The sequence below is a fragment of the Sebastes umbrosus genome, chromosome 24 (assembly GCF_015220745.1).
Source record: "Sebastes umbrosus isolate fSebUmb1 chromosome 24, fSebUmb1.pri, whole genome shotgun sequence".
NCBI lineage: Eukaryota > Metazoa > Chordata > Actinopteri > Perciformes > Sebastidae > Sebastes > Sebastes umbrosus.
In genome coordinates, this window is record NC_051292.1 from 9892249 (window position 1) to 9907951 (window position 15703).

Below are 15703 nucleotides of genomic sequence, written 5' to 3' on the forward strand. Positions count from 1 at the left end.
AGCAGATTTATGTGGAGAGGAGCAGAGAGAGGCCCGTTTAAAATGCAGCAGAATAGAAAAAGTGCAATGCAGTGATGAAGAGGAAACACTCTTCACTTATTTGATCTTATCTGGAGAGACAGTAAGTGAAAATAGAGACTTGAGTTTTCCTGGTTATGAGATCATCCTCTGAACAAATCGGCCAAATTGTGCTGTAAAAAAAAAAGTTTTTTTACAGCGCAGTTGTAATTTTTCTGTAAACTCCACGGCCTTATCTCGGTTTTTACATCATAAATGACCGACGTTCATCTGCTATCCCTTCACAATTAGCCTTTGGATACACTTCTTGTAAACAACTTGGAATTTAAATGTGAAAACAATAAACGCAATGTTGCATTTAACATCTTTTTTTTATTCAGTTTGACTCTCCTAAAGTGCTTAACATAACATAACTAATGAATGTTCTAATTATCCTGCTGATAAAATGATGATCTTCTAATAATCTAACAACGTAAACACCCATAAACTTAGAATGTTAGCAGGTTATTTAAATAAAAACACATTGATATTGCTTTTAACAGACTGTATCAGCGTTAATCACGTGAGTGGGGATGTTGATGAACAGGAATAAATTAGTCTTATTGGAAGAAATTATTATTAAATAGGCCCGGACTAGAGACTGTAGAGATAATATGAAAACGTGACATTTTTAATTAAAAATAGTGTCGTTTATAGCAAGCACACAGAAATATTATTATGCCAGTGGTGTGAGCACAGATTGATGTTTGTTGTTTCACTTTAAAATACATGTGTGGGTGTTTTATTTTAGATTTCATTTAAGTTTAGTTTTAGTGAGTTTTCGGAGTGTGTTTGTTAGTTTTAGTTTAGTTTCTGTTTTTAGAAAAGTTCAGTTTTAGTTTTTATAAATGTAGTTTTAGTTTGTTTTTGTGAGGGTCAGGTATAATGTCTCCGAAGTATGTAGCTACTTATACATACAAAACACAAGGGTGGAGAACTGTGTAACAGCAATAATGTACAATGTTTCATCTTCGCACTGCTGGAACGTCAAGTCTGTTCAGTTTCTGTGGTTCAACGTCTTGAGAGTTGTCGGAAAAATTCATGCTGTCTCCTTATTTCAGTTGTGATATATTATAACTAAAAAACTGAAACTGAAATTAATTTACGCTCATTTTTATTTTTAATTTTTTTTTAATTTATTTTCAGACAATATAGTCTCTGTTTAGTTTTAGTTTTTCTAAAAGGATGTTGTTATTTAGTTTCAGTTTTATTTTCCTATGATAACCCTGGTGTGTAACCAAACATACTTACTGCTCTGATTTCCCCCCTCAGGTGAATACATAGAGAAGATGTGGTCAGCACAGGACAAATCAGATATTAAAGGTATGTTCATCTTTTCTGATGAGTTTCTAGTGACATAAATTGGTGGACTTTAGCAGGGTTAAAAGGTTAAAGGTCAATCTGCATGAGCATGCACCATCATGGCATCAAATGACAGAGTGATGCTTTAGTATTAAAGGTTAGATTCAGCATGTTGATGTTTAGGTAACAAATGATCTTCTGAAGTATATTAACACAAACTTGTGTGCGTGTGTTGACACAGTGGAGAGGGACTTGGACCTGAGCGTCCTCAGCCAGCGTCCCCCCTCTCACTTACCGTCCCCGAACCATCTGGGCACCCTGGGCAGCCCCGGAGCTCTGTCCATCAAGAGCGGCCTCGGAGACAACCAGCCCCACTGTCTGCCTCACCCCGGCACCCAGCACCACCCGGGTGCACCGCTGCGTCCCCAGGGTCCCCCTCTCCTGAGCCACGGCGGGCTCCTGTCCCCGCAGCTCTCCCCTCAGCTCGTCCGTCAGCAGCTCGCCATGGCCCACCTCATCAACCAGCAGCTCTGCGTGAGCCGCCTGCTCGCGCACCAGCACCCGCAGGGAGTCAACCAGCAGTTCCTCCACCACCCGCCCATCTCGCGGCTCTGCAAGGGCTCCGGGGCGGCGGGCGAGCCGGGCCTCAACTGCTCCGGGGCCGACGTCTCCGCCGGCATTTACCAGCAAGTCAGGAACGAGCTGAAGAGGGCGAGCATCTCTCAGGCCGTGTTCGCCCGCGTGGCTTTTAACCGCACACAGGTGAGCTGAAATAAAACACTCTTACTGTTCAGCAGAGATGATGCCAGAACTTTCACGTTAACGTTTCACTTTCTGTGGCTGCAGGGGCTGCTGTCAGAGATCCTGCGTAAGGAGGAGGACCCTCGCTCGGCCTCCCAGTCGCTGCTGGTCAACCTGAAGGCCATGCAGAACTTCCTCATCCTGCCGGAGGGCGAGCGAGACCGCATCTACCAGGAGGAAAGAGAGAGGAGCACCAACTCCAACCACAACCTCGCCACCAACCACATCTCCAACAGCAACACACACAGACCCCCACAGGTACACACACACACACACACACACAGACACAGAATATATGACTGTATGTGATGTAACTGTGTTGACTGTTTAGGACCTCAAATGTAAAGTTCAGTGATAATGTCAGTCTTTTTCTTAATTTGGCTGCAGATCACAAACATCCACTCGTTACCAGCAACTGAACCAGCTTTAAATTATGTAAGTGTTATGTAATGTATGTAAATTATGTAAGAACAAAGCTGGCAAAGAGCAGTTTGAGGCAAAACAAGACCCATACTGGACCATAAATCACTGCACATTCTGTATTCTTCACTTATATCTGAATTACTGTGTGGACGTTTGGGGAAACACTTATAAAAGCAACTTACAACCATTATGCATACTACAAAAGAGAGCAATCAGGATAGTAAATAATGTGGGATATATAGGGAACACACTGTTTTTAAAGTCACATGCATTGAAATTCATGGATTTGGTCAAATTTAAAACCGCAATAATTATGTTCAAAGCAAGACATAATTCTCTTCCGGGCAATATTTAAAAAATGTTTTATGGGTTATAATTTAAGGGGAAAATTGAATTTTAAAAAGCATTGTGTTCGTACAACAAAGAAGAGAATGTGTATTTCAGTCTGTGGGGTGAGTTTATATATTATATTATATTATCATTCTATGATATATGAGTTATTAGAGGAGAAGTGAGAAAGGGGTAGAGAAATATAAGTTTTACTTCTACCTACTCCTTTTCAGACACTATTACTCTTTTGTTTGTTATTATATTGTATATTGTATATATATTGTATTTCTTGACTGTGAATAAACAGTGAACAAGTGGCTACTTATGCAAATGGGAAAAGTAAATGATCCTCTTTTTTTAAAAACGTTCATCCGAGCATCTGTGTGCTGCTCTGTGCAGACAAAGTGCAGCATGTCCGCCGCAGAGCTGCCGCTGAAGTTGGAGTCGCTGGTGAACATCTCGTCGGGCATCTACGACGAGATCCAACAGGAGATGAAGAGGGCGAAGGTCTCCCAGGCTCTGTTCGCCAAGGTGGCTGCCAATAAAAGTCAGGTCAGTCCCAAAGAAACATTTTTTTTGTTGTGCTTAAAGATGCAATCCTTGATTTTTATCACATCACCATAACTACATAAATGAGCTGCAAGAAAAACACCACAAACTTGCATTCAGAAAGGAGGTAAAATGTTTCTCTCTCGTTGATAAGAATGAGTTTACACACATGAACGTCCTGTAACACATCCACGTACACAGATCCGAGTTGATGATGAGGGTGTAACACGTAGGTGTGTGACTGTGTGTGTGTGTGTGTGGGATCTGATTACCCGCGGTGGCGTACCATCATGTCTCCATCCTCAGATAAACAATGCGGGTGATGGAGGGGCCAGATCAAAAGCAGAGTCTGGCGAGGAAGAGGATGGCTTTCAAAACCAGTTTAAAACGCCTTTACTTTTTTACAAACTTCATGTGACTCATTTATATTACCAAACACAGTCAGAGAGGTGTTTGAGAGCGAGTGTGTGTAGAGACGCTGAGAGATGCTTAAACAGTCTGAAAGCAGTAAATGGGCTGAAATTGAGCGAGGAGAAACCCAGCAGAGAAGGAAGGAACAGAAGGATGCAAGACGGAGGAAAAGATAGACAAGATGACGGAGGGATGATCGCATTATTACCATTAATTTCCAGGCTGAAGGCTGCGCATAAACAACAGCTGGTGGCAGATCCTGGGTCAGCCTAGCAGAGATAATCTAATCTTCACACACACACACACACACACACACACTTGCAGACTCTCTCTGCTCCCCTCAGACGTTTTCCTTCTGCTTTTTTTGCTTTCTCCTCTCAGATAACAACTCCTATAACACAATAAATAGTATGTTTATTTTAGAATTCGAATATACGTCAAAAAAGTCAACTATTGTGACTCCAATCAGTTTAAAGATTAGCTTTAAAACTTGGCAAACAAGAAGGATTTTCAAACCAAAAAGGAGCGAGACTGTATCCACAAAGCCAAACAAATGTGCTGAATTAGATATGTGAGCGTTCAGTCCAACAAGTTTGCTGATTTTAGAAGAACATATTGTCAGCAGCGAACGCAGCAGAGTGACGGAAAGCCACAGCCACACACACAGAGCCTGGCAGTCTGCTCCAAACATACACAGAACAAACAAACAATCACATGCGTCAAGTCAAGCCTGAGCTTTTTCAAACACCCACTCGCTTACAGGACAAAGAAACAAACAAGAATCTGCCACAAGGACTTTTACTAAAAGAGTTCAGTCATTTAAATCATCATATATTGAACACCTAAATCTCCTCCAGGGCTGGCTGTGCGAGCTGCTCAGGTGGAAAGAGAGCCCGAGCCCCGAGAACCGCACGCTGTGGGAGAACCTGTGCACCATCAGGAGGTTCCTGGCGTTAACGCAGGCCGATAGGGATCAGGTCTACGAGGAGGAGTCGAGGCAGCAGCACAGCGAGAGGCTCCACACCGTCCTGCACATCCCAGACCAGCAGGTACAGACATGTACAGTAGCCGGGGGCTGCTTTAATCTTAACAGGAAGTTTGCTTTTTGTCCCACATTATTCACATCATTTGTGGTTATTTTGAAGATTAAAAAAGAGAAAATTTTTGTAAATTTTAAAAATACACGACCACATGTGCGAGCAAACAACACAAATCAAAGTGGTTTACGAGTGAGAAAATGTGACTCCTTGAAAAGTTCCCTCTGTCTCCCTCCGTCTGTCTGCTCCCCACCACCTGCTCCTCTCTCTGCAGCGCCTCCTCTTTGTCATAGCCGTGTCCCATAAGTCATTTTGAAAATAGAAGTGGTAAATGACCGGCCCACACATTTCCTGCTAAACACTCCTCCATCCCACCCTCTCGCCCCCGAAAACCAAAAAGCTCTGCAGTCTGGCCCTCAACCTCAATATTATTCAGAACATTCCCTGTAATTATTGAAGCAGAGAAAAAGGAATTGCCATTATCTTTATTTAGGTCCTTTAATTTTGATGGACCACAGATTTATGGCGCTGGATTCCTGTGTTTGGGTGTGCTGGCCACCCCACCCTGTTAATAAGCTCTAGTAGCGGGGTTGTTTGTGTGATGAATTTGGGAAGTTTAACGTGCATGTTGCCGGTCACTGACACTTCCGCTTGTACTACGCTTCTCTTAATGACTCTGCAGACGGGGCACTGAAAGAGGAGCGCAGCGGTTCACTTGTTACTGTGGTAGTGGAGAGTGTCTATATTATAATTACACATCAAGATAAAACTGCAATACATCCACTTGTTGTCTTGAACCCTTAAAGTTACTACAAGGAACTTTTAACTGGTTATGAAACAGTCTCAATTTAATACTGATGCCTCTATGTGCAGATGTTCAGAAGAGAGAAAATCACATAACATGGTTGAAACTTTCAACATGTGTTTTCTACATTTTCTACTTCTTTAATTAGTACAACAAGTACACACATATAATGACTTTTTTTCTACTCATTTGAGGTCCCCGCGGTGGCCCCGAGTGATCGTTTAGTTTGTTATGCATCGAGTCGGCCGTTGCCACATGCGTTTTTTGAAACATCACTACAAATCTGACAAACAAGACCGTCACCAAAGAGACTGTTAGTTTCCCCCAGCCTCCTGCAGTGTGTTTTACAAAGTAAGACAAAAAAAAGAAAGCAAAAGACAGCAAGGGAGGAGGCGAAGAGACGGGAAGCAACAGTTTATCAGGACTGTGGTATACGACTGAGAAACGCAGCACTTAAATACCACCAGTACTTCACACAGTCTGGTAATGATGGATGACAATTCAAAGTTCACTTACCAGCTTCAGATTCACAAGATTCAGTTGAAAGCTCAAGAAAAAGTTCAGATTTTGATCGGATTTTTTTTGTAAATCAAGGTCAACGCTCATTGATCATCTTTAATATGCTTTCAGTAACATCTTTACACATACAAAAATTTAAAATTTCATTTTCCTTTCTTGCCAGGTCCTCCACAGACAGCCTCTGCCACCTCTGACCACTCCGTCTCCGATCCACGAGGACCCTCAGCCCCTCCCGTTGCTGGTCCTGCACGGCTCAGAAGACGGACCCCAGCGCGGGATGAGCCCCGGCCTCGGAGGCGGAGGACCGAAGAAGGCCCGCTCACGGACGCGGATTTCCCTCGAGGCTCTGGGGACCTTGCAGAGCTTCATCGGCGACGTAGGGCTCTACCCGGACCAGGAGGCCATCCACACCCTGTCGGCCCAGCTGGACCTACCCAAGCACACCATCGTCAAGTTCTTCCAGAACCAGCGCTACAACGTCAAGCACCACAACCAGGTCAGGGAGCCCATCCCAGGGGAGGACGACCGGGAGAGCTCGAGTCCCAGCGAGGGGGGCGTCTGCACGGCGGCGGAGAGTCGAGGGGAGGAGGGCTTGTCTGTGTCGGAGGAGTCGAGCGAGGACGGGAGAGGATCGGTGGAGGCGTTCAGAACGGAGGGAGGAGAAGATGTGGAGATGGAGAAGGAAGAAGGGGATGACGGGAAAGCCTCGGGACCGGCGACGTCCTCGCTGTCCCCCTACAGCAGCCTGGACAGCCCCCACTCTGCAGAGCAGCAGAGATAACAGCAGACAAAACATTGGATAGAAGCAAAAAGGAAACTGTGAAGCCCACACACAGACAACCTGTGAATAAACACATCCCCCTTTACTAGAGCTGACGATCAGAGCTCGTTAATATCTGAAGAACTGTGGACAAATACTTAAGTAAGTTTGACTGAAAAGGGATCCGACGGTACTACCGCTACGTTCAGTATTTTTCGGTTGATGCTGCCTGTAAAAAAACAAAAACATATTTCCTCCTAAATATTCAGTTTCACCCAGTTGGTGAGGATGGGAACGCATTTCAAACTGCTTTAGATCATCACCTTGTCAGTTGGGTTACCCGTTCTTTAAAGTGAACTCTGTCGGCTTGAAAGGTGACTATAGGCCTTAAACTACTCCTGCAGCACAATCCACTTCTTTGCAACAAGGAAGCAGCTGTGTATTTGGCTATAAAGTAAAGGTTTTCGAAGTGTGAAGTGGAGTTCCAAACAGTTTGAGGCTCAGTGAATGGAAGTGAAACAGTATTATATAGTTACTACATTATTTATTAAAAGAAGATCACATAAAATAGCTTAAATGTGAGTGATTTGGTTAAAGGGATACAGTAGTTTGGGGGGAATTTTAGTGTTTTTCCCACTTTTTTAGAGTCAGAAACTAATAAATGCCTCAGGAAAAAACTTTTTTATGTACTTGGTGTAGTTTGAAATCATGTCAAACAGCAATATTTAGACGAATGGATACTGATTATCTGCATGGAGAGAGGAGAAGTGGATACTGTTGCAGGAGTGGTTTGAGAAGATTTGAATCTTCAGCCACCTTTTAAGCCAACAATGGGTTGCTTATTTATGTCAGGGCTGCAACTAATGATTATTTCATTGTTCGATTAATCTGTCGGTTATTTTCCCGATTAATCAATTAGTTGTTCGGTCTATAAAATGTTGAAAAATGTCAATCAGTGTTTCCCAAATCCCAAGATGACGTCCTCAAATGTCTTGTTTTGTCCACAACTCAAAGATATTCAGTTTACTGTCACAGAGGAGTAAAGAAACCAGAAAATATTCACATTTAAGAAGCTGGAAATCAGAGAATTTAGACTTAAAAAACTACTCAAACAGATGAATTGAAAAGATGAATTTAATAGCTGACAACTTATCGATGCAGCTCTAATTTATGTACGTTTTTGTTAAGTATATTTTGAAGTGTTCGATACTCAAAAGAGTTTTGCTCTTAATGTAGGGTGAGGCAGGTTTTACTGTAGGTGTTGATGCCATAAAATAAACAGGAATTGCCCAGAAATCTACTGCCAACCTTACAAACTCATCCCACTAAAGCTGTTTAGTAAAAGTGATTTTTCTGGTCAGATGAGCATCGGCTCGTCTTCTTGTTGGGTGAGATGTAATCTTATTTGGTCCGAGAATAAACCGTACTGACGTTTGGGCAGTGGTACCTCATAAGACGGGCGTTCAGCAGGGCAATAACACTAGAACCTCCACCCAAGCCATTTTACATTCTGTGTGATTCCTTTTTTTTTTTAAATCTATAAATATGCTTTCGGAGGTCCCTTCATCAGCTGAGCTCCATGTGAAACTCCAGCCTTTACTGACAGTAATCAGCTCCACACTACCCTCCCATTCATATTTATTACTAACTTTATATTTACTAAAAAACCTGAGTATTACTGTTGTAATTATAGTTTTTGCTATCATTTCCTTTGATATGACTATAAGTCTTTTGTAAATGTGACAAAAAGAGGACGAATAAGTTTATTTCTAAACAGACCAACACGGAGCCGTTTTTCTAGTGGACGTTTTATGTACATTATGATGTAAATGTTTGACAATCCACCTGCTAAACTGACTCATATGGTCATCATATTTGTGGGATGCAACCACTGTCACTGCCACTGCTTGGTGTCATTTGTGCCACAAAAGGAACAGGGTATGAAAAATTTTCAGTTTGACAATCATCTCTGTCCCGGATGGAGCGTTTTTTCCTGATTCGTTCCACGTTCGATGTTTTTAAAGTTGTTCTTTCATTCTGTTTGTGGACAGGATGTGAAAATCTGATAAAACTTTTCCAAAGTATCCTCTGTGTGGGAAGTTTTGCCTTTTGAAAACCTCTGACACGGACCATGCAAATGCATCCCATAAGTACAAACCCACATGTAATGCAGTCATACTAAGGATTTAAGATGTGCAGATATAAAAAAAGGCTTATCATGTAAAAGTAGGCGAGAAAAAGCCGTCATTCCACTCACATACCTCAACTCTACCCACAAACTTTATAAAAAGAACAGCTGTCAAAATGCACCAGACGTATGAACGTAAAAGCAGCGGCTGTAAAAATGCAAAATACAAAGTGTACAATGCAATTAGAAGGGTGGGTGTGTTTAATTCTCCTATACAGCAGCATTGAATGAGACAAAAAGACACAGACGATGAATGACACTGTGTGAGTGGACGTGGTCCTCAGGGGTCGGTGCAGGTTGGCGGTTGCCATGGGGATAAAGGTGAAGCTGGATGTGGTCGACACGTCCTGGACTCTCATGACGGAGGACAAATGCAACCTCCTGTTGCTCTCTATATACCTATTCATGATGCTAGTACGATCTATTTAATCCAGTACCTCATCATATACAGTATGAGTGTGCAGATTTCTCGTCTTGGCTCTGGGACTCATTAGAAAACTAAATTAATTTACGAGTCGTAGCTAACTCCGAGCAGCTTCATGCAGCTACTTTACTTGCCAGGACACCTGATAACAATTTGAAACAATTTAGCAACTGTCACGCTAACAAATGTCTCCATCTGTCATCCTCTACTCCGTTACTTTAAGTGAATACTTAGAGAATGAATTAACTGTGGTATCAGGCTTTTCAAGGACTTTCCAGGCCCAATTCCTTCAAATTCAAGGGGACCGACACAGCAAAGTTTGAGACACGCATCCCAAGGCGTGAACTTTATTGATTTTCTGCAGGCTCTGCATCATCATCATCATCTTTAACATCTTTGTAAATGTCTTTGGTGAGCCACGTGTCCTGGAATTTACATTTTACAGCTGAAAATTTGCAGGTAGTAACACTTTTCATACTTGAGTTTGAGAGCCCAGAGGACTTTTATGGATTTTCCTCCCAATAACAACAGCAGAGAACTTAATTGTTTTGTATTTCACATTACATTAGATGATTTTCAGCCCAACTGGAGTGGAAACCAGGATGAGAAACAGTTGCTCTTTGTTATGGAAAGTCATGGAAAAGTAACTGAATTTTACATGAGGATACCGGTGGGGGACCAGGACACGGACTATCCATCTTAGGAAGATAAATGTATGAGCCGTGTGTCACTAAAAACTAGTTTAGTTTAAGAAAATCAGCACAAAATGTCCTTTTTTTTTTTTAGTGTGTTCATCACAGTTAACTCACATCTAATATTACAACTGCATCAGTGAGTGTTGGTAACGCTCCACTGGACTTCTGCTCACACAGCTGGCTATTAGAGCCGTATGGCAGGCTGATACAGGGCCATTAGAGGTGTGTGTGTGTATGTGTGTGTGTTGTGGGATAGGGACGCAGGTGCTTGGTGCGCTGATATTACCCAGGATGCTCAGGGTGGAGGGGTGTAGGGGTTATGGGGGGGGCTCTCTGTGGAGCTCGCAAACACACCTGTGATCCCCTGCTAGCACGCTCACACACACACACACACACACACACACACACTCTGCCCCTCCAGCCCCTGCGCTGCAGCACGTTAATACACACTCTGATAAACAGGCTAATACTCGCAGCGGCAGCACTTTACACGCCATTGAACACAACACACGGTAGTCAGTGAAGCCAACACGTGGCTCTGTGTGTGATGTTTTGTGTGTGTGTGTGTGTGTGTGTGTGTGTGTGTGTGTGTGCGCATTGCAATGCCATGTATGCAACAAGAAGGGTACATTGAGGCATTGCAACCTCATTAGAGGAAGTTGTGGGTGTGCGTGTAGCAGAAAGGGCAACCTAAGCATTTTTAGTATCAAAAAGAAAGAAAATTCTGGGTTTTATTTTGTAGTTTTAGACATTATAGTCTCCAGCTTTATTGCTAATACCTGGGGATGCGACTGTTCTGTTACACAACTTAATAACAGGGTGCAAAGGACCTTCCATACTGGTTCTATAATGCAATGCAAGATTAGAATACCTCTAATACATACTATGAAGTGGTTTAGGCTGAACTCAAGTGCTTACAGAACTCGTCTGTTTTTTCTGATTGCTTGACTTATCTGTTGTAAAACTCAGCGATGCCACTATAACATCATTCCCGTGACTCAGAAATGAAAGTAGAGAGTGAAATGTAAGCGGCTGAGTGAAGATTAAACCTATGAAATACTAGACATTTAGCTGTTATTAACCAAAAAACACTCAACACGCAACTCTTGGTCCATGACACACACACAGATGGCGAAAACACCCCTCAAACACCCAAAGATGAAACGAGTCGGAAAACGACCACATCACATCTCCTTTAAAAAACAAACATTTAATTATGGCGGCTCTGGCGCATTAGTGGCCGCCCAGCAGGTTTTGATGTGCCCCTCTTAATCGCGTTACATTGAGCCTGTAACATTTTTACGCCCACAAAAAGACATTTCAAAGCAAATCCCTTTAAGAGGAAAATGAAAAACAATTAAAAACTAATACGGCTTGTAGAAGTCTGGAATCTGATAATTTAGTGTTCCATTTATTTCAAGTCGTAAAAAGTTATATTTGTTGTTAATATATAAAAAAAACTTGGCAGCTTGTAAATTTAAAGCTAAATTAGAGAGTTCAGTCTGTTTTTTGAAGAATGGGCAAATTATTTTTGGGTTGCTCATTGATGCATGTGGTTTGTTTCTCTATAGCTGATGGATGTTTTATTAAGTCTGAAATCATGAGAGAAACTTTTCATTTTATTCTCAACTTCTCTTTGAAATCGTCAGGGGGAGTCCCACAGGGCAGCGTCCTGGGCCCCATGTTGACGTCCTGTAGAACCTTAATTCAGCTGCTTGTGACCGTAGACGAGGCTAATAATGTCAGCCGTCTCTTTATGAAAAACTACTAAGATTTACATCCAAAGCCAACATTTAGTACCAATGCAGGGATCAGTGTAATATTCTTACAGAGCAGAAAAAGGAGGTCAACATTGGTTTTCTTTTTTTAAATTATGCTTTTTATTATTTTCATAAGAAAAATGACTACAACAACGTAAACCATAAAAAACAAAGTATCATAAGTAAGTATTCAAAAACAAGGGAGGAGAAATATTATGGTAATAAAATAAATAAACAGAAACATAAAACATTAAAATAATAAATATATATATAATTTTAAAAAGATATATAATAATAGTAATAATAATAATAATAATAAAGAAATATAATTTAATTTAATTTAATTTAAATTAATTAAATTATTGAAAAATTACTACAACCTAAACCATAACAAATAAAAAAACATTTACATATAATAAGAGATAATAACGCTAAATTGAAAAACAAAGTATTCAAAAACAAGAGAGGAGGGAAAAAATAATAAAATAAATAGATACCTAATATGAAAATTTAAAAATAAAAAGGATTATGGTAAAGAAGAAAAAAATCATAATAATAATAAAGAAATATATTAAAATAAATAAAGAAAGAAAGAAAATAAATTCACACACAAGATTAACATTGGTCATCTTAATATTTAATTATGGCAGAATGCCATAACCAAGTAAAAACTGAAATCTCATGTATGAAATAGTGTTAAAACTAAAGTGATTAGTATGTACGACTCCCTGAGCTTTGACCACAGCAGCAGCCTATACTGACGAGCTTAAAGTGAGAGTCAATGAGCTATTAATTGTGTGATTATGTAAGGCAGCAGTGGCTTAATTCACGCTTTGTAAATAATTGTGTCATTGCACAGTGAGTTCGCTTCACCTCCCTGGATTTCACACCATATCCACCAATGGTGACTTTCAAAAGAAACCCAACACAGAATCAATTCACTGGCAGTGATTTATGGAAAAAGTCCAGTTAGGTAACAACATTTTTAGACTCAACACCACCACTGAAATTTCTGTTATTTCTCATTTTAATTTGAGTTCATTTGTTTTGAAATGTTCTGCAAATACTTAGTTGAGTCATCAACAGAGTCAGAGATCAAACCAAATGCATCATATCCATAACATAGAAGGTGGATAAGTGACTGGACCACAGGTGAACTCTTTAACTCTGGAAGCAGGCCTCAGTGTAACCTCAGCGCGAGCCAGTAGAGCCGTCGAGGAAGCGCAGCTGGCCGGGTGGCTGTGGGCTCTCGACACCAGCTGCAGACTTCTTGTGCAGAAAGAGCCACCAGGTGTCGGGGATTTCACGCTCCTTCCCTCCTCCACTGGTTCCCACTGCAGCCTGCTGAACCGTCACCGGGTTGGATTAACACCGGCTGTTCCTCCACGGTGCCGCCATGGGCCCCGTCGGCACGGCAGCAGCGCTCTGTACCGCTTGTCGACTGGCGCCCCGTCTCCCTCGCACAAGACGGAACAGAAGTATGTTTGGATTCGTTTTCAAGTTTACTTTGAGTCACCATTGCTGAAGGGTGCAGGCTTGCACACCAGTCGATCACAGTTGTTTCCACTCTGTCAATGACACTGTTGTCAAGTCATGGACATTCTTCCTAGACCATCTAATTACACATAAGAAACTGAGGGTATGAAATGATAATGATGAGAAAGGGGTTAGTTCACATAAATTACAAAGACTAATTTTCAAATTTTCCATGCAGACAATTAGATAGATCATCAACTTGGGACCTGGGACACTTATGTGCCGATCTATTTCTTGGCCAAGATCAGTGACTTCCTGGAGTCTGTTGGTTTCCTGGCTACCTCATGGTGACGACAAGACCGTAGAGGTGCTGTTAGGCAGATTTTGTTACCTTTGACGACCTTTGACGACCCAAAGCACGGAAAAACTCAGATTACAACACACAAAGGGAGAGTGACTTCATTCTCTGCTCAGGTAGACATTACTCCTCTATATCTTTACATAGACGATAGCTGTTTGCTGCTATATTAATGTTCTGGATATCGTATAGAGCACCTTTAACGTAACGACGGAGTGGTATCAGTCTTCTCCTCATCTAACTCTGCAAGAAAGCAAATGTTCTCTTCTCACTCTCTTCTTTCCTCCTCCTTCTTTCATTATTTCTTTCTCCCTTCCTCCCTCTCCTATGTCTATCCGATATCTAACCATGAGTGTTTGAAGCTTAACCGGGATGTAAACAGAGAGAGGAGGTCTTCAGAGTAGTAATCACACACACGGACCATGTACACAAATCAATACGTATACACACACACACACGCATGCATGCACACACAGCGGAGGTGTATATTATATTCAATGAAGCCACACACACACTCATGAGCAACATCATATATGCAAACACACACACAATGTTCAGAGCAGGCAGCCCATACTTGCAGCCTGCTAACAATTACAACAATTAGTGGTTCGGCATTGCCAGCCAGCCACACTGCCGGTTTATAATGTGATCGAACACAAATGTCATAACAGTGGAGTTTTGAGACAAACAAGCTGCATTATCAACATGATGCCTGAAAGTCAGGTCAGGAAAACAGAGGAAGTCCGCACATTTACTGAATCTTCTGCATGTCAGCAAGCCCCACGTTTGCTCACTTTTGAAATATTTATCAGCGACAGATTGGTTTGCAAGTTTGGTGGAGATTTGCAGAGGTGGAATTTGAAGAGCTGGCAAACCAAAAAGGTGAGACCAACCAAAAATAATGATCTGTGGAGAGCTGTCCTCATATGAGCATCTGAAATGCTGCACTATAAGTCTTCGTGCGAAAATGTCAGCGGGTAAAGACAAAGTTTATGAGTTGTGTCTAGAATGTAACCCACAAATTGCGAAAAATTTGCCCGACAACCTATCCTAACCTTAACTATTCAAGGTCAATGCCTACCCTTAAACATCTCGTGAGAGTTTCGCAATTTGCGTGTTACCTTCTAGCCACAACCAAGTATATGAGCTGAAGTGTAAGCGAGCATTTCAATTATCATGGAAACAGGGATTAGTTGGGTGGCATTAGAGGATGTGGGTGATTTAGTTTAGGCTACTTAAATAAAGATTAAACACGACAATTAACTTTGGTCTTTGTTATATTTCGATAACAAATAAAACAATAGGGGCAAGTAAAAATTTACTTTGGGCAAGTAGATTTCTGACAAAAAACATTCAGATTCATCCACGAAGAGTATCCACAGCAAGCTTCATGGAGACTTAACTTTGTAGAACAAAAACATCACGGTAAAGGTCAAACGAGTGTGTGATGCTGTCTGGTGTGGCCGCAGTATCGTGTCACATTCAGGTGGATTGGAGGTTTCGGCTGCTTCGGGGCACAGCAGGAGAGCATTAACGGCTGCTGCTGGATTGAGCAGCTCTAACTGGATTAACTCCGGGAGGAGAACTCGCAAGTGACTAAAATAAGGTTAGTGGGCATGAATATGTGTGTGTGTGTGTGTCATGACCATTAACGCACCACCATCCACATGGATCAAAACTGGACTTGCATTATTCTTTCAGAAGCTCACACACACCTCTGTAACTTTATTTGTGGAGTACAAACACAAAGGGCCTTTTTCACAGTAGACATTTTGACATGTCACAGTAGGTGTAAATAATGAAATGAG

The 15703-nt window shown here is 41.6% G+C and overlaps 1 protein-coding gene across 4 annotated transcripts in view; it reads left to right on the top strand.

The window, feature by feature from the left end:
• The window catches only part of LOC119483886 (DNA-binding protein SATB2-like), a 29736-nt gene extending 20658 nt beyond the window's left edge, over positions 1-9078 (top strand). For 2 of the 4 annotated variants that reach the window (XM_037762359.1, XM_037762360.1), the window contains exons 8-14: positions 1330-1380; positions 1601-2121; positions 2206-2418; positions 2548-2595; positions 3313-3465; positions 4731-4922; positions 6398-9078. In XM_037762359.1, coding sequence (XP_037618287.1) covers positions 1330-1380; positions 1601-2121; positions 2206-2418; positions 2548-2595; positions 3313-3465; positions 4731-4922; positions 6398-7015 — 1796 coding nt within the window. In that variant the 3' untranslated portion in view covers positions 7016-9078. The remainder of the gene's footprint in view (positions 1-1329; positions 1381-1600; positions 2122-2205; positions 2419-2547; positions 2596-3312; positions 3466-4730; positions 4923-6397) is intronic. The other 2 variants (XM_037762362.1, XM_037762361.1) reach the window with 2 other exon arrangements.
• The last annotated feature ends 6625 nt before the right edge of the window (positions 9079-15703 follow it).